Below are 24,060 nucleotides of genomic sequence, written 5' to 3'. Positions count from 1 at the left end.
GTGTGGATTATTTTTAAAAACAAGACAAACACAGCTATCAAAAGTTTGGATCTCCTGGTCCCATCTCTCGTCTGGAGCCCACCTCCAAACCTCCTCATGGTCTCTGTAAGGAATGGAGCTGGAGAGTCAGAGACAGACAGACAGCATCAAGAAATGGAACTAGCTGATGGAACGTGACAATTCCATTGGCTACCCTGGCATCATTCAATTAGCTTCTGTTAAATTAAGAGTATAATGCTTTGCATTTTTAATTTTTAAAATTTAAGGGTGATTTAACTACTGCACAGAGGTAACATACCACTAACTACAATACAGTAATGTGTCTAGAATAAATACACTCTTGTGAAATATGAATATGTTACTGTAAACAAAAGGTTTGCTCACTTTTCCATCCTTAGAGGTACCTGCAACCTGACCTGTTGCTATGGTGATCCGGTCAGGATGGACAGCTAGGCTGGAAAAGAAAAAGTTGTCAACCTTCATGTTTAAAGCATTGATGATATATTGTAACATACAAATGCCAAATTCCATGCAGACTAAAACAAGAGTCTATGGAGTTAGTTTTATTACTTCAGTTATATAAATGCATAATAGGAATGTATCATCTAAAAAATGTATCCCCAAAATAGAGACAAAACTACTTTCATGACTTTTTATTCCCCAAACTCTTCTGTCACTACAACTCAGACACTAGAACCAGGGAGTGATTTGTTTGTGCCCTTCCAGTATCTTAATATACAGTACAGTACTACTCAGTTCTTTTTATCGAGTTTAGGCTTTGATTATCCTTCCCCTTGCTCTGGAAAAATACTATTGTTATCCGCTTCAAAATTCTACAAGGGAACAAATTTTAGGTCAGTGAATGTAAGTCTCAGAAATAGAATTCCAGAACTAAGAAATTAAACCATTTGACCCATAGAATCAGCTGTTCGGATAAACAAAATGTACTCAGCAATTACCACTGTACCCAAGAGAAAATTGTCAATGTATTGTTTAAGATGAGAGCAAGCAATACTGCAAATAATTTAATTCTTCTTTCATTGCAGCTGCTTCTCATTTAGTCCTGGAGACAGAATGCCAAGCAAAATGAACTTTGACAGCTAGGGGATAAGGAATTCACTCTACTTTCAATACAGAATATTACCCACTCTCTAAAACCCTGAATGCTTTGAAAAAATCAAAGGAGCAGGAGAGTTTGAAAAAGACAGATGAGATAGAACAGTTAATCAAAATCCAAGTTAAAAATCTCACAGTAAAACCACGAGGCTATGCGATGAATTCATTTTATGGAGCATGTTCATGGCCCTATATAGTTAAGGTTGCAACCAGATTCCATTATCAGTACTATTGTTAGCATCTTATAGATGCAAACAGGTGTTTCATAATGCTTAACGTAGAGAAATGTAGATAAAGAAAGCTAGAAACACTTTTCAGCATGACTGTATAAATGCCAAGAGGAGCCTTAAGAATAAACAAAGGTCATGACCAAATTATCTTAACAACAAAGACATAAGGGAGGGGAATATAGACAAATAGACCACAGAACCTGAAGGTAAGCAGGTCTAACACCAAACTCAAACATCTAGATTTTCCGCCTTCTCTAAGTATGTAAAGAGAGACTAGTTATGGGAACCAAACACAGGAAACTGAAACTGCACTTTATAACCACTCTGTGCCAGCACTTTGTTCAGACCTAGAATAAAAAGCACATAAATACTATGGTGATAGATGGACTTCTATAAACTAATGTTTATAGAAGTAGATCTTCTGGAAGAAAATGCAGAGTTATCAGATGAGCCAAGAGAATAGGCAGGCTCTTAGATAACAAACACCTAACACATGAAGATTTAGAGGTTAAATTACGAGAATTCTCTTTTCAGAGAGGAAAGAACATTAATTATTTTTTTTTAAAGGAACATTAGCATTTCCCAGAACCCCATTTCTATAAAAAATAAGAATGTTTTGGAGACTTACCACTTCACATCATCATTGTGACCAGTGTAATGTCTCTGAAGTTGTTCTTCAACATTGTATAACACAACTACTGATGCAATGAAATACACAGTTTCACCCGTTGGAAGTAGGTATAGGTTACTGCGACAGTCCCGACCCCTATACCCATAGCTAGCATTCTTGTTAAGAAGAAATAACACTACTTCTTATGAATTAAGAGACTGACACATGGAAAATAACATATTGTAGCCCCTTCTGTACAGTGAAAATATACCAAATCCCTGAAAACTTGCAGTGCAGGCAATATACTTTCATGGCAATTCCTGGTGTTTTTACTATCCTTTGACATTTGTGCAAACTACCTGCTTTGTTTCAAGTACACTTATTATTTAAATTGATTGGTTATATTCCTCACTAAACTGGGAGGAGTGGTAGATACGCTGGAGGGTAGGGATAGGATACAGAAGGCCCTAGACAAATTAGAGGATTGGGCCAAAAGAAATCTGATGAGGTTCAACAAGGACAAGTGCAGAGTCTTGCACTTAGGACAGAAGAATCCCATGCACCGCTACAGACTAGGGACCGAATGGCTAGGCAGCAGTTCTGCAGAAAAGGACCTAGGGGTTACAGTGGACGAGAAGCTGGATATGAGTCAACAGTGTGCCCTTGTTGCCAAGAAGACCAATGGCATTTTGGGATGTATATGTAGGGGCATTGCCAGCAGATCGAGGGACGTGATCATTCCCCTCTATTCAACATTGGTGAGGCCTCATCTGGAGTACAGTTTTGGGCCCCACACTACAAGAAGGATGTGGAAAAATTGGAAAGAGTCCAGCGGAGGGCAACAAAAATGATTAGGGGCTGGAAAGCATGACTTATGAGGAGAGGCTGAGGGAACTGGGATTGTTTAGTCTGCAGAAGAGAAGAATGAGGGGGGATTTGATAGCTGCTTTCAACTACCTGAAAGGGGGTTCCAAAGAGGATGGATCTAGACTGTTCTCAGTGGTAGCTGATGACAGAACAAGGAGTAAATGGTCTTAGGTTGCAGTGGGGGAGGTTTAGGTTGGATAGTAGGAAAAACTTTTTCACTAGGAGGGTGGTGAAACACTGGAATGCGTTACCAAGGGAGGTGGTAGAATCTCCTTCCTTAGATATTTTTAAGGTCAGGCTTGACAAAGCCCTGGCTGGGATGATTTAGTTGGGGATTGGTCCTGCTTTGAGCAGGGGATTGGACTAGATGACCTCCTGAGGTCCCTTCCAACCCTGATATTCTATGATTCTATGAAAGAATCATTTGGGCTGGAAGAGAACTCTAGTAGGTTATCCAGTACCACTCTCTGCATCATATTAGAATTGATTGCCTTATCCTTTGTTCAGGGTGATTGATTCATTAGCCTCGTCATTTACAGTTTCATATCCATCTGGATGGTAAATGATTGCATCATACATTTCAATTAACGGGTACAGTATTGAAAAGGCAATGGGCCAGATCCTGATGCCAGTCACACCAGTGATAAACCAAACTAAGTCCAGTGAAATAACTGGAGTTAATACAGGTTTAAACCTGTGTAAATGAGATCACAATTTGGCCAAATTAAGTTGTCTTACTCAAGTATGTAATAAACAGGCATCTGGGAAATGGCGACCCTGCTAATATGGGAGAGTGTGGGCTCACCTAGGTCCTGACTAAATGGGAGGATATTCCCAGTTCATCTAGTATGGAAGAAAGGGGTTGTGTTATGGAAAAGGTTGACAACCACTGACATACAATATTAATAAAACACAATGCTTTATTTTTCCCCAGGGCTTTTAGTACATACAATTAGATTGTAAGCTTTTTGAGGCAGAGATAATGTTTATACAGTGCAGTATAAATCTACTGTGGTTTAGAAGTGATTTTTAATAAAAAAATAATATAGAAATGAATACATATTTTGTCCTTCATTCATTATGGGCAAGGATGGTTTGACCCTGCTGTTCAGTCATGAGTTGATATGATGCAGAAAGTAAGGCCAAAATTTTCAAACCTGGGTGCCTAAAATTAGGCAATTAAATAAAGGTTTCCTGACTTTTCAAAGGTGCTGAACTCTTGCTCCTCCCACTGACTTCAACAGGACTAGTGAGTCATTGCTCAGCATTTCTGAAAATACAGCCACTTGTATTTGAGCACCTAAATATGTATTCAGGAACCCAATTTTAGGCTACTAGATTTGAAAGTTTCAACCAATACTCTGTTAAGTTTTTTGAGATACCCTAACTGTACAAGTATCAGAGAGGTAGCCATGTTAGTCTGTATCCGCAAAAACAATGAGGAGTCCGGTGTCACCTTAAAGACTAACAGATTTATTTGGGCACAAGCTTTCATGGGTAAAATATCCCTTACCCACGAAAGCTTATGCCCAAATAAATCTGTTAGTCTTTAAGGGCCACCAGTCTCCTAACTGTTCAGTAATAAAGAAGCATACGTGAATGAAAATAGCAATTGTCTCTCTTAAGGATAACTTATTGGTAATTAAGAGGAAAACTAAAAGCTTCCTATTTTTATGAAAACTTTATCATTGGATTACAGGACACCACTTTATTGGCTCAGTCTTCCTATTTGTCTGTATAAAGTCCGATCCTATTCCCAATGAAGTCAATATCAAAACTTCCTTAGACTTCAATACATTGTAGAGTCAAGCCCATAGAGGTTAGAAGTCAGAGGGTTTGAAAGTCAAGAAGTTAAGTAGTATTTTGGCATATAACTTTATTTACATGGAGGAAATCCTTGAGTAAATAACTATTATATATAAAATAATTATCTATTTGGAAAAAAATACCCTCTTTCCTCCCTGCACTTCCCACTCTCTTCTCTTTTGAGCAGCACCGCAGCCAATTTTCCATACCCCTTCATGTTGTCATTTACCATCCACCCAACTCCTCCCCATCAGCCTTCTCTGATTTCAGCTCCTTGCTGTTTCTTTTCTTCTCCTCACAGTCTCCCACCCTCGTCCTCTGTGACTTCAACTTCCATGTTGATGACCCATCCAACCCCTTAGCTGCGTGTTACCTCACCCACACCCCTTCATTTGATCTGCACCATGGCTCAAATCTCATTAAAAAGGGGCACCACTCTCTCTTTCTCTGTTGTTGAATTCCCACCCCCCTCTGACCATCACCTGGTCTCTTTTAGATCACCCATTAGCCCCCTCCCTCATGCCCTGTCACTTGGCATTTACATAACTTCCAATCCATCATTGTGACTTCTCGTCTGCTCTCAGCCCTCTCTTCACTTTCTTTCATTTATATGGTTGTTAATTCTCTCCATATTTCACTGTCCTCCACCCTTGACTCTTTTGTCCCACTCTTTCATCACAAGGTCGAACCTGCCAACCCCTAGTCCTGGCTCACCCCCAACACCTGCTTCCTTTGCTCCTGTTCTCGCGCTGCAGAAATCTCAGGAACAAGGTGACTTCCTCTCCTACAAATTTGTTTTCTCCTCTTTCAGTTCTGCCATCTTCCTAGTTAAACAACTTTTTGCTAACTTAATTGAATCTCAGGTCCTCAATCCCAGCTGCCTTTTTGACACCTTTCAGTCACTCCTCAAACCCTCCTCCTGCCTCTACTACTTTCTCCACATAGCTTACTGATTTCTTCCAAGACAAAACTGAACAAAATTCAAAGTGATCTTCTTCCCTCCCCTCTTACAACTCTCTCCCATCACAATTGCAGATGCTTCCTCATCTGCTCTCCTCCTCTAACCCAGCTACTTGCCTCAGTGACCGCATCCCATCAACTGAGCTCCCTCATGCCCATTCTCACCCTCCCCATCTCTTCTCCTTCACCTCTCACTTTCCTCTGGTTCACAATACACACATGCTTTAGTCTCTCCAATCTTAAAAAAAACCCCACCCCTGCTTCTTCTACTACTGCCACTCCTTCCAGTTATCTCTAAGATAAGAATAAGCTGTTCTGAGTCATTGTCTGAAGGTCCTCTCCTCCAGTTCCATCCTAAACCCTCTTCAGTCTGGCTTCCACCCCTTGCATTCCACTGAATCAACTCTTGCCGAAGTCTCTAATGATCTTTTCCTAGCTTAAGGTCAGAACTAGTACTCCATCCTCGTCCTATTTGACCTATCCGTTGCTTTTGACACAGTTGACCATCCTCTTCTTTGTGAAATCTTGTCCTCCCCTTGGCTTCTGTAACTCTGTCCTTTCCTGGTCTTCCTCCTCCTCCTCTTTAATCCCTCCTTCAGCATGTCCTCCAGAGGATCCACCTCATTCTCCCTCCAGTTTTGTGTAGGACTCTACAGAACTTCATATTTGTTTCACTTTTGTTCTCCCTTTCTGGATAATCTCACCTACAATCTGCAAACACAAATTCAACTCCCATCTCTATGATGACAGCTCACAGATCTACCTCTTTACTCCAGACCTGTTTCCTTCTGTCCAAACCAAAATCTTGGCCTGTCTCTCTGATATCTCCTCATGGATGTCTAGTTGTCAGATCAAGTTCAACCTGGCTAAAACCGTGCTCTTAGTCTCCCACAAACCCTACCTCCATCACCATTCTCCCTGTCATTCAGGCCCATAATCTGGGTGTCATCTTTGACTCAGATCTTTCTCTAGGTCCTTGCATCCAGGCTACGTCTAAAGCTTGCCAATTCTTTCTGCATAATATCTCTAAGATACAGCCTTTCCTAACTACCGACAAGGCAATCGTTCTCGTCCAGGTTCTCATCATCTTGTATCTAGATCACTGCAACATCCTTCTCTCTGGCCTTGACAAATGCAATCTTGCCCTGATCGTATCCAGTCACGATGCTGATGCAAGGATCTCCTAGCCTATTACTTGACCATATCACCCCTCTCTTCACATCTCTCCACTGGCTCCTGCTTCTTTATTGCATCGAACATATGTAAGCAGGGTCAAAATGAGCTCTCCCCTGACATCTAGTGATAAACTGGGGGGAAAAGAGCTCAGGAGCAGACTGTTTGCATACACACACTTTTTCTGCCTAGGGTATCAGCAGTCAGACCTACATTGACAAAATGATCAGTTTTGCCTATTTGGGGTTAAAATTCACTTTAGTATTGAATGCAGGGGAAATGAAATGTTCTCCTCATTGTATGAGTAAAGGGGCAGAAGGGCTGTAATTAACCTGCCCTAATTAACGGGGTCACCCTAATGTTAACCTCACTCACTAAGTGTACGGTTGTGATGCCGTATCCAAGTAAGAGTCAGAGGGGGTAGGGACAGATGTTCCTACCTGGTGGTGTGGACCCTGTTTAAAGTGTCCCCGAAACCATTTGACCCTCCTCCCTCAAGTGTTTGAAAAGACAGAGCTGACTAGACTGATTTTGAAGGTCCTGGTTCTTTCTCAGTGATTACTGGAACTGAGCTCACTGATAAGCTGATCTAAGGGAGCGGAACCTTAGAATCATAGAATCATAGAATATCAGGGTTGGAAGGGACCCCAGAAGGTCATCTAGTCCAACCCCCTGCTCGAAGCAGGACCAATTCCCAGTTAAATCATCCCAGCCAGGGCTTTTAGACCTGGTACAGAGACAGTGTTGAGGTGAAAAGACAATGCAGAAGGGGCAGCAGCAGAGAGGTTCCCCACTATCCAGTGAAATCACTACAGAGCTGAAATCACTGAGAAAGGGACTAAGTGGTGGAACCTCAGAACACAGCATTGCAGGTACAGGCAGCAGTGATGATGGCAGCTGTCAGCAGCAGCAGTGACATGCAGAGACATTGACAGAGATAAACAGCGGCAGAGACTGCAGAGACACAGATGGGCAGATGCAGAGGCATCACTCAACCATCCTCTCCCCTCAGAGGCGGGAGGTGACTCACCCAAACACATCCCCAGACTCTGGGGATGTTGCTGACCTTGGACATCAAACTGAGTGGAGCACAGCAGAGGAAAAAGGGGAGTGGCATGTTAAAAAGACATTCCTCCCTTGGACTTTCATGCTGCAAGGTGGGAAACTGAGAAAAAGGACACTGCCCAAGATACTGTGGGGCAGGTGTTTTACTCATTGGTTGTGTACATTCAAGTCATTGTTGCAGTGTTTTCCCAAATTAATGCTGGGTTTTCTTCTTTTAATAAGTTTTATTTTGTTATACATAGATTCAGTGCCTGTGAGAGGAGAAATGCGGTCTCTGAAGACACCCAGAAGTGGTATTTAATTTTTCAAGATTACTGGGTGGTGGCTCAAGCTGTTTCTGTTTTGTATTGTTAAGAGGAGCCCTGAGGTATTGATCCCAGCCCTTGTTGCTGCCTACACCACATGGCAGAAGCATTAAACATATGCTAGTTGTCTTCATTTTACCTTGAAGGCCTATTCCCCACCCTACCTATTGAGATGTTGATTCCCACCTCCAATCAGAGAATGCCTGTCATGACAGGGACATGGGCGGTCAGACCTAGTGGTCAGAGCAGGAGTCAGGCTGGGTCAGGTACCAGAAGGCCAGAGGGCAAACCAAGAGTCAGGCGTAAGGAGACAGGCAGAGTCAGAATCTGGGCTCTTACATGCGGGGTCTGAAGCAGAGACAGGCAGGGAGACTGTGCTGTTGCTCAGACAACTCCCTGTCATAGCTTCCTGGCTTTTGTACTGGTGCCAGCCAGTCAGCAGGCTGTGAGGAGCTGCGACTCAGGTCCTGCTGGACAATACTTGCTGATGAGCCTAGCCTCACAGGGTCCTCCCAGGGGAGCACAGCCTAAGCCTCCTGTGGTGATGTGGGGGTGTCAGCAGACCACAACCCCCAGAATCCCAACCCTACAGGTTCTTACAATGCCAGCTTCCATTGTCCACTTGGTAAATTTTAAACAAGCACCTTTGTGCTTTCTCCTGTGCTGCTCCTCCTGATTGGAAAGAGCACCCCATAAACATCTGCAAAGCTACTTCACTGTCCTCCTCAAAACTTTCCTTTGCCAAGAGGCAAACAAAAGCCTCGAGACTGGTTAGGCCTCTGATGTGCTGAGACCACTGTCTATCACGCTGACCAATACTCTCATACTGTTTCCTCGCTCTCCCTGTCTGTATCCATCTGTTATTTTTTGTTTTATACTTATCTGACCCTGCATGCGGTGTGGTAGCCCCTGGTGCAACAAGATAACCCCTGTATGCACACTGGACAGCAATTGACTCAACTGAGAAAAAAGAAATACATGCTCAACGGAGAGAACATTTCAGCTCACTTCTTAATCATCCTTTCAAAATTTCCAAGGACGCAACTAATGCTCTTCCACAACATCCATTAAAAGGAGAACTCATACAAGCTCCCACCTTCTGAGAACACAACAGCAATCAAGCAGATGTCACAAAGCAAAGCACTCAGACTGGATGGCATGCTAGCAGATATCTATAAGTAGGGTGGCTACCACACTGGAAGGCACCTCACATGGCTCTTCCACATTATTTGGAAGCAGGAGTAGGTGCCACAGGATTTGAAGGATGCCAGCATTGTCCACCTCTATAAACATTAGGGTGATATGGCAAACTGATAATCATTATGATATTTCCCTACTCTGTTGCTGGGAAAATTCTTGCCTGGGTCATACTGAAGACTTACCACCTATCTTGTGGAAATCAACTTTTCCGAGTCCCAATGTGGATTCTGGTCTGGATGGGCTACTACAGACATGATCTTCACAGCCCGTCAGCTTCAGGAAGAGTGCCGGGAGAAAAACTGTGGTCTTTATACAGTGTTTACCAAATTAGTTAAAACTCTGGACTCTAAATCATGAGGGACTCTGGAAATCTTTGTTTATATCTGGATTCCCTGCAAAATTTATTTGTCATTCGTTCCTTCCATGATGGGATGATGGCCAGAGTGGTGGAAAATGGTGAGATACTGGACCTCTTTCCAGTCATCAATGGCACTAAACAATGTTGCCTGCTGGCTCTCTAACTCTTTTCCATCGTTTTTTGGCTATGCTTATGGATGCATTTCATGACATTGACAGAAGAGTATTTATCCAGTTCTGTACGGATGGGAAGTTGTGAAATCTGCAATGCTTCTGTGTTCACACAAAAGTGGCGGGTTAACTCATTAAGATTTCATTTGCTGATGACTGTACTGGTTGCTGACTCTGTTGATGACATTCAATTTATACGAGATCACTTTGCTAGGGCAGTCAATCACTTTGGTTTCAAAATCAGCTGAAAGAAAACTGAAGTAATGTACCCAACCTGTGTCCAGTGATACATTTGTCTATCACTTATTAAGATCAACAACACTCCTCTTGATACAATAGAGAAGTTTTGCTATATAGAGAGTATGCTGTCACAGAATGCCATAACTGATGACAAGATTACCCATCACATAGCCAAGGCCAGTTCTGCATGTGGAATGCTCACACAACACCTATGAAACAATAGGGACATCAAAATAAGCACTAAGCTAAATGTCTATTGGAGAGTCATGCTTACAATGCTTCTATATGGTTTTGAGACTTGGACAACATATCACTGCCACATTAGGAAATTTGATCAGTTCCATATGTGCTGTCTTCAGTCTGTTTGCAGAATCAAATGGTAGGACAAGATTCCCAATACTGATATCCTTGATTGTTTTTGGATGTCTGGCATTCAAAGCATGCTCATAAAAGCTCAGCTGCATTGGTCGGAGCATCTCATTTGTATGGCCAAATTGAAACTACCAGAGGCCATACTTTATGGTCATCTAAAGCAATACGCTTCTTTTCCTGGAGGCCACTACAAACAATATACAGACACACTGAAGTCAAACTTGAAAATATGTCATGTTGATCCCATAACTGAGCAAGATGGCTGAATATTTGTCATGTTGCCATTAACTGCTTTGAAGCAAGGCGGATTAACACCTTATGTGAAAAACATGAACACCACAAAGCAAGGATACAACAGCCTGCAATGGTCATGGACAACCTTGCCCGTCCCACATATAACCATTTTTGCATTTCTCTCATTGGTCTGACCTCACATATACATGTTCACCTATAATGTTTGCTGAATCCTTGTATATTGACACTGACGTGAGACTCCATTATCATCATACTTAGGTTGTAATCTCTTTGGGGCATGGACCATTGTCTTGTTCTGTGTTTGTACAACATCTAGCACAATGGTGTCCTGGTCCATACCTAGGGCTCCTAAGTGTTATGGTAATACAAATAACAATAAAAAATAGTAACATCTTTGTGCCCGTATTCTGAAAAGACTTAGACATGAGTTTAACTTCTAAGCCTGGAAACAGTCCCAGTGACTACATCCAAAGGAAAAAAAGTCTGAAAGGAAAATTCAGCATGGTATTCTTTGGAAATATGTTTCCTCCTCTACCTTCTAACCTTCCAGCTACCCAGCACTGGCTTGAGGCTGTTAACCTTTGATATATTTCCATGGATTGAAAACTTTAGCTTTCTAATAGGTTATACTATAGATATCACACTTTAAAAAACAAAGCATGGGAATACTCACACTGAAGTCATGGCCTATCCCCATCACAACTATCATTTTGTATAAGATACTGAAACATTGTTGGCGGAGTAGAGGGAGTGGAGGCTGGGGTCTATGCCAATGCAGCCTTCATTGCCCATCTGTCAAATTTTCTAGCAAGTATCTTCATGCATTCTCCAATGCTTGCCCTTATGCTAAGAAGGAGCATCCAATAAAAATGTGTAAAGTGATCACATTATCCTCCATCAAATCCCAGCTCAAGTCTCACTTCTATCATGACACTTACAACAAAACTTGATAATAGGTGACTAGCTTCTAAATGTGGATTTCTGAGTCTAACTTTAGGCTCCATTTAAAAAAAAAATCTTTATTTCTAACTACAGTGAAGAGAATTTGTCATGTACAAGAATGTTCTATAAGACCCCTTTTGTTATCCGTGTACTGCAATTATAGCACCTCTTAAAAAAGACAAGGGTGCAATTTAAAAATATATATATAGCGTAATAAAGTACTGATGTGTATCGGAAAAGAAGCAAACTTGTTTTATGTACACTATAATTAGTAATTACAGTTCACTAAATTCTTGCAATATGACTAATTTTAATTTGTGATAGTTAACATGTTTTAAACATAACCTTCAGGCAACATTTAAGTGAAACCATCCTCGAGCTGCTTGACTATTTTGCATAAAATCTGGAGCAGCAGCCTCAAGAAATTATCACCTATTGAAAAGTGAATGTGGCCTAATAGTTCATTAAAGAAAATAATTCAAAGACCTCAATTTTGCTAAATAATTTTTATAACAAAATTTTAAGACAATTGCTAAGAAATTAGTAGTTACCAGTAATACTCTAGCATAAAAAGGATACACCCATTCCAGTTTAAGCCTCTTGGCTGGTAGTTCTACTTTTGCTTCCAAATTGTAAGATTCCACTTGATCTTTGGGCATGTACATGGTAACAGGACGTCCACGCAGAAACATTTTTACATATCCTTCTTCTACAAAAAGGGTCAGAAATGTTCAGAGAGTTACACATAAACACATCAGCAAAGATTTCTCCTCCAACTGCTCCCACCTATCATCTCAGTGAATAATATTTTTGCATAACATGGCGTTTCAAACTTCTATTATAGGACATGTAGCTTTTGTTTTAGTTTTAGTCACAAACTAACACTAGATAGGGGTTATCAAACTAAGGGTATAAAGTCCCCTTTTGGTCTAAATATTTTGAGACTAGAAGCAAACTCTTCAACCAGACTATGCAACAAAGAACTATAGAAATGAAAAGATTAAGACCAAACCATTACTTTCAGGGAAAATCAATACCATATGTACATATTTCCTTTTTATACCAGAACTGAGGAAAAACACCAAAGTAAAAATTACGATTAACGCAGGAATGCCACTTAAAATTCTTTTATTTAGTTTTTGATGGATATTTACAGTTCTGAGCATCAGCATCTAAAAATACTTAAACACTTAGTTGCATTCTTTGCATCTCAGTGTAAAAATGTACTTTGCACTTGATACATAATGTGAAAGGTACATCACGTATAAACACAAACAAATAGTAAAAAGAATCATGCTGACGTACATGCAAAAACAGTTAAGTGTTTGAAGCATAGCTAAACATTGAAACAGAAATGACAAACTGACAACACATTATAGAAAGAAAAATGATGTAAGAAAGAAGCTACAAAACTGAACTTTGCTGATAGAAAGTAAACATTTATAGGAGAAAACACTAGAAATACTGTAGTTGGGGGTCTTATAAGAAATATGTCTGAGAACAGAAGCATGAATTAATAACAGATCTGAAAGTACTGACTCGGGGATTTCATGGGGCTTATAAAACTAGGAGATCTAGGAAATGGCATGAAGGTCTGACTAGGACTTTTAGAAATTGGCAGGGCCAAACAGGGTGTCTTGTGAACTTCTGGTGAAGTTTGTCCAGATTCAAAACGTGCTGACTTCTGCTGCTCCATCAGCAGATCAAAGGATTCAGCCTTGCTCTCATGTGAATCAAGAACTTTTGGAGTCAGTGACATCTGTAGAGTTACTAGACAGAATAATCATGTGCACAGAGGAAATGGAAGGGCAGAAGTAAAAAAATTATGTAAATAAAACGTATACAATTTAGGTCTGTTAAAGTTATGCTAAGGATTTTCAATCATCATTAACACACATGCCAGTATTATTTTAATTTTAAAAACTAAAAGCTGTGTTTTAATGGGAGTACATGCATTCATTATTGTCTCATCTATAGAGAGAATTCATTCAGTAAAGAAATGTCATATGTTTAAACTATATTTTGCTATTGTACTGCAGAAATGTATGTGCTCAGGAAACCTAGTTGTTCTGTCACAGCGCTGCTTTTGCACGGTGTCCTGTATAATTATGGCATGATAGTAAAAAAAACTAATAGTTTTTTAATTGAGATTTCTAGTGAAAGAATGGAAAACAAACAATATTAAAAGTGGACACAACTAAAATGTTAACAGGTGTGTGGAGTTCAAGATGACTGATAACACTGAAGACATGTTTGGATATTTATAAATAATTACATTTGTAGTTCTCTACCAAGAAACAAAATATGCTCTTGCACTGCACAAGATAGATAACTACATCACTGTTCATATTTGCATGTGATACCCCTGTGATTAGGCTGAGAATATATTACCAGCACTAAAGTTATTAAGGCATTATGAGACTGTACATTTGGAAAGTTAACAGATTTTAGTGATGTCAACTCTAATCATGATTATTAAAAGGCAGGTAAGGGAGGAGATCATTAGGTCTCTCATTATTTGGTCACTTGAACCATAGTGACTTTTGCAATTTTGACTACTGAAGCATGAAAAATACACATACAATACTGCACACTCCTTATCCCTACTTTCCTTAGCAAAGGTCATTAAATATCAGATCACTATATAACTATAAATGTAAAGAGAGAGAGGAATCAGAGAACTAGAAACAAGAACCCAAGGACCAAATTTTTACATAGCCTGTATTTCTGCACCCACAAATTTTATGAGCTGAAGCAAATGCAGGTCCATTTTCTCCTTTTAGGTAGTCAATGGGGCTGACAAACTATCAAAAAAATTAATCGCAATTAGTCGCACTGTTAAACAATAATAGAATACCATTTGTTTAAAATTTTTTGGATCTTTTATACATTTTCAAATATATTGATTTCAATTGCAACACAGAATACAAAGTATACAGTGCTCACTTTATATTTATTTGTATTACAAATATTTGTATTGTAAAAAGCAAAAGAAATAGTATTTTTCAATTCACCTAATACAAGTACTGTAGTGCAATCTCTATCATGAAAGTTGAACTTACAAATGTAGAATTATGTACATAAAAACTGCATTCAAAAACAAAACAATGAAAACTGTAGAGCTTACAAGTCCACTCAGTCCTACTTCAGCCAATCACTTAGACAAACAAGTTTGGTTACATTTGCAGGAGATAATGATGCCCGCTTCTTGTTTACAATGTCACTGAAAATGAGAATAGGCGTTCGCATGGCACTGTTGTAGCTGGCGTCGCAAGATATGTACGTGTCAGATGCACTAAAGATTCACATGTCTTCATGGTTCAACAGAGGACGTGTCCATGCTGATGATGGGTTCTGCTTGATAACGATCCAAAGCAGTGCAGACTGATGCATGTTCATTTTCATCAGCTGAGTTGGATGCCACCTATAAAAGGCTGATTTTCTTTTTTGGTGGTTTGGGTTCTGTAGTTTCTGCATCAGAGTGTTGCTCTTTTAAGACTTTTGAAAGCATGCTCCACACCTTGTCCCTCTCAGATTTTGGAAGGGATTTCAGATTCTTAAACCTTGGGTTGAGTGCTGTAGCTACCTTGAGAAATCTCACATTGGTACCTTCTTTGTGTTTTGTCAAATCTGCAGTGAAAGTGTTCTTAAAACGAACAACATGTGCTGGGTTATCATCCGAGACAGCTAAAACATGAAATATATGGCAGAATGCAAGTAAAACAGAGCAGGAGACATACAATTCTCCCCCAAAGAGTTCAGTCACTAAGTAATTAATGCATTATTTTTTTAACAAGCATCATCAGCATGGAAGCATGTCCTCTGGAATGGTGGCCAAAGCATGAAGGGGCATACGAATGTTTAACATATCAGACACTTAAATACCTTGCAATGCTGGCTACAAAAGTGCCAGGTGAACGCCTGTTCTCACTTTCAGGTGACATTGTAAATAAGAAGCAGGCAGCATTATCTCCTGTAAATGTAAACAAACTTGTTTCTCTTAGCAATTCGCTGAACAAGTAGGACTGAGTGGACTTGTAGGTTCTAAAGTTTTACATTGTTTTGGTTTTGAGTTCAGTTATGTAACAAAAAAAATCTACATCTGTAAGTTGCACTTTCACGATAAAGAGATTGCACTACAATACTTGTATGAAGTGAATTGAAAAATAGTATTTCTTTTGTTTATCATTTTTACCGTGCAAATATTTGTAATAAAAAATAATAATATAAAGTGAGCACTGCACACTTTGTATTCTGTGTTGTAACTGAAATCAATATATTTAAAAATATAGAAAAACATCCAAAATATTTAATAAATTTCAATTGGTATTCTACTGTTTAACAGTGTGATTAAAACTGTGATTAATCACGATTAACTTTTTTAATCATGATTAATTTTTTTAATTAATCACGTGAGTTAACTGTGATTAATCGACAGCCTTAGTAGTAAGATGTCTTAATGCTAATTAGATCTGCAATTGAACCCACTATTAGTTTCAGACATAAAACTGCACTATGAATATACAGTGGTGGGGTTGAAGCCCCTTCCAAAATTTAGTCTTGAGAGTAAAACAGTCATTCCTTTATAAAGGCTTAAACTTAATTGATGGAAAGCTAAAAGATGCAGGTTAGTGAAAAACTGGTTAAGAATAAGCAACTTCTAAAATCCAAGACAAGATCTCTGGTTATATCAAAGAGACAAGTTACAGATATGTACCATATGTGCATATTTAATGTCCAATTAAATTATGTTTCAGAAATCAATACTATCCATTTAATAAACATAATTCTGTATTACTACACTGTGCAAAAAACATTTAAAATTAATTTTACACCTACTTCTGCTTACTGATAATTCAGACAAATCTACAATCTACCAAGGAAGATATAAGCAGGGGAAAAAAACAATGTTTCTATAAGCATACATTAGATTTGCAGCAAAACAGCAAAAACAGGGCAGGTTCTATATCACAGGGCATGTTAGCAGAAGTGCAAAACAGCATTTCAAACACAGTGAGACATCCAGGTGCTGCCATATAGCTCTCTCAACACTGAATTTTTAAAAAAGTCATTTACCAAAGTCAACCAAAATCTAAATTATAACCCATTGTTATCATTATAGTGCATCAAGGGTTATAATTCAGACACTTTTACATGAATATTTTTAACCTTACTCAAATAAATTGAAGAGTTTTAACTTTCCAATAAAAATGTATATTGGCTGTATAAAAATACAGCTTCTGTCACCCTGGTAACAGTTTTGCATAGAGAGCTATGAGGTTTTGGAAGTGATGCCTACCTTTGCAGTGTGTCACACGGCGCTTCCCTTGTGATTACAGAGACAGAGACAGAAGTGCTAGATAAAGATGGGTTTGAGTACAGTCAGGCTCACCTACACCCCTGCTCTATTGGTTGTCCAGCTGTATTCTCTTAGAGGCTAACCTGCTGCTTGACAAAACATTGACCCATAGTCCATTCAATGGATTGTGTGTTACTGCATTCAAAACTCTGTTTTTCTAGCCAAGAGTAATACATTTAGAGCTATTTTATCATTAAAAGATTGGTTTAAGCTCCATTATGTAACTTTATGCTAAAAATAATTAAATATTTAGGAATTTGGGATATACTTTGCCTAGAAAAAAAAACCTCTAACTGATTTCAGTGGTAATTTTGCCTGAATCAGAAGGGTAAGATCAAACTCACATAACTTAAATGAATAATTTAATCTATGAATCTCAATAGCAAATTTTGAAACAAAAAACTATTAAAGCCAAATGTGCCCTTTTCCAGGAAAGTGAAAAAGAAAAAAAGTTACTATGAGACAAAAGTATAAATGTAGCATATCAGAAGCTATTTTCTTGTTCTTGAACTTGTATCCATGAGAGGGACATGGGCTGTGATCCAGAGAAGCAATAAGTACATGAGTATTCCCAATGAAGTCAACAGGACTACTTAGAAGAACACAGGAGTACTTGTGGCACCTTATAGACTAACAAATTTATTATAGCATAAGCTTTCATGGGCTATGGCCCACTTCATCGGATGCATAGAATGGAACATATAGTAAGAAGATATATATATATATATATATATACACATACATATAAGTTGGAAGTTACCATGTGCTTTGCTGCGGGGTCTTGATTATCAGCCCAAGAAACAGAAATCCTCCATCTTTAACTTAAATTATGATTATAGTCTGAAAGGTAACTATAAAAACACCACGTGCTGAACCAGCAGATTTGTTTTCAGTGTGCATTCCATCACATTTGCTTATTCCAATGACAAAGTAAGTTTTTACTACTTTTTACTTTTGCTTGGCTCTGCAGAGCCAACAGGGAAGCAAGCTGTACTCTATTTTGTGTCACATGCCATCAACAGGATTGTTTGTAAAGTTTTAATGGCAGAGGCAAATAAACTCTGTCCTTATTTAAATTTAGAATGTAGCCTGCAGAATCTTGTTGATGGTGATGATGCATGAGCAGGAAAGAAAAGAACACTGACTTTCAAGTCAAAAGATGAGCTTCCAGAGCTTCAGTTAGAAAAACAGTATTTTTATTTGTAACTTGGCAATTTTGCTCAGGAAAGAACTGAGACATAAATATGAAATCTCTTAATTGCATTTGCTCATTTTTATGAGTAGAATCACACTTAAAATATTGTATAGTGCAGAGAGCCATAGTCTGAGCTTCAAATATACTTCGACCCACAAAAACCTTAATCCTGTTTTGAACAGGAATATCTCTATTTGGTAAGAAGGTAGTTTCCATTTTCATAGCTTTTTGTTCTTGGCCTTCTTGCCAAAAAGGATTCCAGTCACAATGCAGACCCATTGGCCACTAGGAAGTAGGCCACCAGTGGCCTGTAAGTGAAAGGCTCTGAATCCGAAAGCCGATTTCCCTGATAAATCACTGTACAATAAAAAAATGCATCAGCATGCAAGTTATCTCTTTAGAAATGGAAAAAAATAAAACAGAACCTACCTGCACTGAACATTGGTTCCTTGGGTTTGCTGTGAAAATAATCAAGGAGTTTTCTTTTAAAGTTTGCCATGCATACAACACTTTTCATATGCCATAGTAATAGTTCATATAATTTTATAAAATCAATTAATTAAAAACCACATACAACATGAGGACATGGTAAAAATAATATTTTCCTTGTGGTACCCTGCTCACAGATGCCAAAACTTTTTTCACATTTCTCATACAACTATTTTCACAACCCTGGGATCCCAGCCTCTCTCCCACAAGATGTCAAGTTTTTTCCTTTGAAAATCTAGTCCAACCACGGCAGACATTAAGAATCTCTGGCACCTACAGTATCCCATCATTAATTTTGTCCATCGGCCACCTATGCTTGTCAGTCCAAAAACAGTGTACAACTACACCAAAAAAGAATGATGTTATATTTTTTAAAGAGTATCTGTATATCCAGGGCTGGCTCTACCGTTTTTGCCACCCCAAGCAGCAAAAAAAACTGTCGCTGCTGAATTGCCACCACAGACGGCAGAAGGGAGAAACTCCCACTGAATTGCCGCCACGGACAGCAGAAGAGAGAAGCTGCTGCCGAATTGCCGCCCAGGACGGCAAAAGGCAGAAGCTGCTGCCAAATTGCCAGCACCGCAGGAACACTGCCACCCCTTTCTGACTGCCACCCGAAGCACCTGCTTGGAACGCTGGTGCCTGGAGCCGGCCCTTTGTATATCAGTGTGACAGAGGGCCTGGGCCTCTGTCCATAATTCACAGTTCATTGACAACAGAAAAAACATAATTGGGGGAGTATTTAAGTATTTATGTACCCTGTCCATAAGGGGTACAACCAGCCAAAGTCATCTGTGAAAGCTGGTATCTGAACTAGGTCGGTAAGCCTTTGAAAGGCAACTACCAATCATGGTTAAGTGTATCGTCTTCTTCAGTGGACATCTCCTGGAAGGTGAGGATTAAAGCTGTTGACAAACCCTATTGTGTGTGTGTGTGTGTGTGTGTGTGTGTGCGCGTGTTCAGCAAACTATTTGGGAAAAATTCAAGAGGGGATTTAATAAGCATGTCTGAGGGGGACAAGAAAGGAGTTGCTGTCTAGACACTAAGTGCAATGATGACAAAGGGACCAAAGTGGTCAGAGAGAGGGGATTGCTTTCAAGAGATGTAAGCTCTTTTGTTTTCTTCTCCCCCCGTCCCTTCTGTAACTAAGCTGAGAACACCTAGTCTAGTGTCACTTCTGAGAAGTGTAAATCTAGATGTGTCACGCAAATGTTTTCTTTTGTTTTAATTCCATTTTCTCTATATTTAATAACCCTTTTAAAGATTACTGTGGTATGTTTCATACAGATGACCCCAAAAGACAAGAGAACACAGACGTCTCTAAGGAAAGGTGCCGATGAATAAAGAATTTATGGAATTAATACCCCTCTCTCAGTGTTTCATAGACTCATAGATCTTAAGGTCAGAAAGACAGAGCCATCCTTTGGGCAGGGGGTGACTTGGGGCGACCACCCTGGGCCCCACGCTTTGGGGGCCCCCTCGCTTTGATAAAATTGGGGCTGTCCCGATATTTAGCCCTTTGTCCTGTGTCCCGACCAATGTACAATCGGACACCATATGTCCTGATATTCAGGTGAGGAGGTGGTCAGGGAGGTGAGGCGGGCGGGCGAGGTGAGGAGGTGAACGGGGAAGCAAGCGACAGGCAGGCAGGTGGGAGGGGGCTGAGGAGGCAGGCGGGTGGGCGGTGAGGAGAAGAGTGGCGGTCGGGTGGATGGGGGTGTGTGTGCCGGATGGACGGCGAGGATCCTAGCAGGGAGGCAAGCAGAGGGCAGGCGGGTGAGCAGTGAGCGGTAGGCAGGCAGGCGAATGGCGAGGAGGAGAGTGGCAGTTGGGCAGACAGGCGGGGAAGCACGCTGGACCAACAGCAAGGAGACTAGCAGGGAGGCGAGTGGTGGACAGGCAGATGAGGAGGCGAGTGTCAGGCAGGCACGTGGTGACGAGAGCGGCGGGTGGGCAGGCATGGCGGGGGGTGAGGAGGCAGGCGGACAGGGGTGAGGAGGTGAGTGGCTGCCAGGAAGAGAGGCAGGGGGGTGTGCCAGATGGACGACGAGGAGACTAGCGGGGAGGCGAGTGGCCGGCAGGGAGGTGAGGAGGCGAGCAGCAGGCGGGTGGGTGGATGGCGAGGAGGAGAGTGGCAGTCGGGCAGACAGGTGGGAGGGCACACCGGATGGACAGCGAGGAGACTAGCAGGGAGGCGAGTGGTGGGCAGGCAGGTAAGGAGGCGAGTGTCAGGCAGGCAGGAGGACAGAGTGAGGAAGAGAACAGCGGGCGGGCGGGTAGGCAGGGAGTGAGGAGACGAGCGGCAGCTGGGTGGGCATGCCGGGCAGTAGGTGAGGAGACTAGCAGGGAGGTTGATTTGTCCTGGGCCCCTCACTCCCCTAGGGACAGCCCTGCAGAAGGGATCATCCTGATCATCTAGTCCGACCTCCTACACATCGCAGGCCACAGAACCTCATCCAGGTACTCCTGTAATAGGCCCATAACCTCTGGCTGAGTTACTGAAGGGCTGAAATCTTGATTTAAAGACTTCAAGTTACAGAGAATCCACCATTTACTCTAGTTCAAACCAGCAAGTCTTGTCACAGAGTCTTTTCTGATCTCCAGTTCGTTAGGTGTAATCAGATCAGAGAGATCCAGACACTCTCTCTCTCATAGACTGGCTTTGGACAAAGACAATGACATTGACAAGGACTCTGCTTTTAGATTTTGAATTCTTTCTTGGAGCTGCAGATCTCTTAATACTTAGTGGTGATGTAGACAATTTTTGTCTAGTGTTAGGTTTCTTTGCTCTCAGTGTATTAGGGGCTGATGCCCGTCTATGGAATCTTTCAGATCTTTGTGAATGTTTGGATCTGGTGAGCTGTGCTGCCAATGCCTCCTGGAGCAGTATCACCTGCAGTCCCTTTCTAGAGCCCTGAGTAAATGTAGAACCACTAGAGCAATCAAACAGAGAATGAACCTCCCCTAGGCACACAAGACATCCAGTGTATGTGTAGATGTTGGAGGTACTGAGGGCAGGAAACAGATCTCTTGAAGCCAGGTTTCTTGATCTTCGGAGACGCCATCCCAGAGCCAAAGAAAACTTGACTAAAATTAACTATAAATGTTATCCTTAACAATTAATGATTAAAAACTATCTAATCTACGCTAAAACCTTTAACTAATTATCTAATCTAGGCACTAAGGACGGATCTGTGGAAAGCCTGGAATGGTCCCTAACCAGTCAACTGGTCGTGGTTGGAAAGAACTTCATAAAGAACAGCAGCACTATGTCGTTGTATGATCCTCATTAACATTAATGTTTTTATGATCACAACATCCTATGAGGTAGAGTAGTATTATTATCCTCCCCATTTTACAGGTGGGGATGGAGACACAGAGAGATCATGGTTTGGCCAAAACCACACACAAACCTTGAGACAAAGGCAGGAAATGAACCTAGCTCTCCTGACTGCCATTCCAGTGACTTAGCCTCCCAAGACCATCCTAGATGTGTAAACAACTCAGCAGTTTGTCTTCCCCAGGGATGCTGCATTGGAAAGCCAAGGCAGCAGCATCAGAAGAAGAGAGAGTTTCTATGCCATGGTGTAAAGACAATGGGCTTCCCTTCATCCCAAGCCCTCTGTAAAGCACCTGCACATAAGCTTCTTCTCTCTATCCAGCCTCCTGGAAAACCTGTTCTCCAAAGCCCCACTCAACCCCTCGTGTTCCTGCAAAGCCTCACTTAGTCTGCCTGCTTCCCTTACACATCATACTACCTAAAGCCCCAACTCTCTCTCCCAAAGCCCAACCTAGACCTGCTTCATCATGGATACCTGCAGAGCACTATCAGCGAATGTAAGTAGCAGAAGGACCTGAGCTATTCTGTCACCTAAACTTTGTGTAGCTCAAAACTGTGAATACTGAATAAGAAAAATAAATTTTTGTTTGTTTAATTTTAAAAATGGCCTATGTCCAAGAGGTTATTACCATGTGTGTGCACAGAGTTTATGAGCTATCTGGAAGGAATCAAAGAAATAAGGAAAATAGGACAACAACATTTCCATGCTTCCTCTGCAAAAATTAGTAAATATTTCCCTAAAATAAATATAGAAACTTCAGTTGTGCTATAAAAAGTTTTGTGCCAAACCTGGAAACTAAAATCAGATTTTAAAGTATGAAACAGAGATTGTAGTCCTGCTTTACATGCAAATCTCAACATAACCTTGACTATGGAGACATTACCAAATGTCTCCATGAATATGAACAGTCACTTTAAAAATCTGCTAACATATCAGCAGAGGGAAGACATGATGCCCTAGACAAATGACTGCATTCTCCAAAGAAAAATATCACAAGAAGTAACATGAAGGAGTCCAACAACATACTGGAAAGAAGGATTAATAACTCTAAGCTTTTTTGGTATTACTGTATGCAACTCAAAATTTTCACATTGCTCATAGTTTAGAATACAATAAGGCAAACAAAATGTGTAATCTCAACTTGAAAAAGTGTTTACATGACGGAGTACTTTAAAACTATCCTCTGTTTAATACAGAAGAATCATAGAATCATAGAATATCAGGGTTGGAAGGGACCTCAGGAGATCATCTAATCCAACCCCCTGCTCAAAGCAGGACCAATCCCCAGTTAAATCATCCCAGCCAGGGCTTTGTCAAGCCTGACCTTAAAAACTTCTAAGGAAGGAGATTCTACCACCTCCCTCGGTAACGCATTCCAGTGTTTCACCACCCTCCTAGTGAAAAAGTTTTTCCTAATATCCAACCTAAACCTCCCCCACTGCAACTTGAGACCATTACTCCTTGTCCTGTCCTCTTCTACCACTGAGAATAGTCTAGAACCATCCTCTTTGGAACCACCTCTCAGGTAGTTGAAAGCAGCTACCAAATCCCCCCTCATTCTTCTCTTCTGCAGACTAAACAATCCCAGTTCCCTCAGCCTCTCCTCATAAGTCATGTGTTCCAGACCCCTAATCATTTTTCTTGCCCTTCGCTGGACTCTCTCCAATTTATCCACATCCTTCTTGTAGTGTGGGGCCCAAAACTGGACACAGTACTCCAGATGAGGCCTCACCAATGTTGAATAGGGGGGAATGATCACATCCCTCGATCTGCTGGCTATGCCCCTAATTATACAACCCAAAATACCACTGGCTTTCTTGGCAACAAGGGCACACTGTTGACTCATATCCAGCTTCTCGTCCACTGTCACCCCTAGGTCCTTTTCCGCAGAACTGCTGCCTAGCCATTCGGTCCCTAGTCTGTAACGGTGCATTGGGTTCTTCCGTCCTAAGTGCAGGACCCTGCACTTATCCTTGTTGAACCTCATCAGATTTCTTTTGGCCCAAT

At 40.8% G+C, this 24,060-nt stretch overlaps 1 protein-coding gene across 4 annotated transcripts in view; it reads right to left on the bottom strand.

Moving 5' to 3' along the window:
- The window catches only part of EML1 (EMAP like 1), a 200,274-nt gene that overhangs the window by 41,470 nt on the left and 134,744 nt on the right, over positions 1 to 24,060 (bottom strand). For all 4 annotated transcript variants that reach the window (XM_073349634.2, XM_073349633.2, XM_073349636.2 and 1 more), the window contains exons 5-8: positions 18,653 to 18,681; positions 12,249 to 12,378; positions 1,975 to 2,124; positions 385 to 454 (exon numbers count right to left, since the gene is read on the bottom strand). In XM_073349634.2, the coding sequence (XP_073205735.1) occupies positions 385 to 454; positions 1,975 to 2,124; positions 12,249 to 12,378; positions 18,653 to 18,681 (379 nt within the window). The remainder of the gene's footprint in view (positions 1 to 384; positions 455 to 1,974; positions 2,125 to 12,248; positions 12,379 to 18,652; positions 18,682 to 24,060) is intronic.

This window comes from Lepidochelys kempii, chromosome 6 (genome assembly GCF_965140285.1).
Source record: "Lepidochelys kempii isolate rLepKem1 chromosome 6, rLepKem1.hap1, whole genome shotgun sequence".
Lineage (NCBI taxonomy): Eukaryota > Metazoa > Chordata > Testudines > Cheloniidae > Lepidochelys > Lepidochelys kempii.
This window is presented reverse-complemented; position numbering and strand designations above follow the sequence as displayed.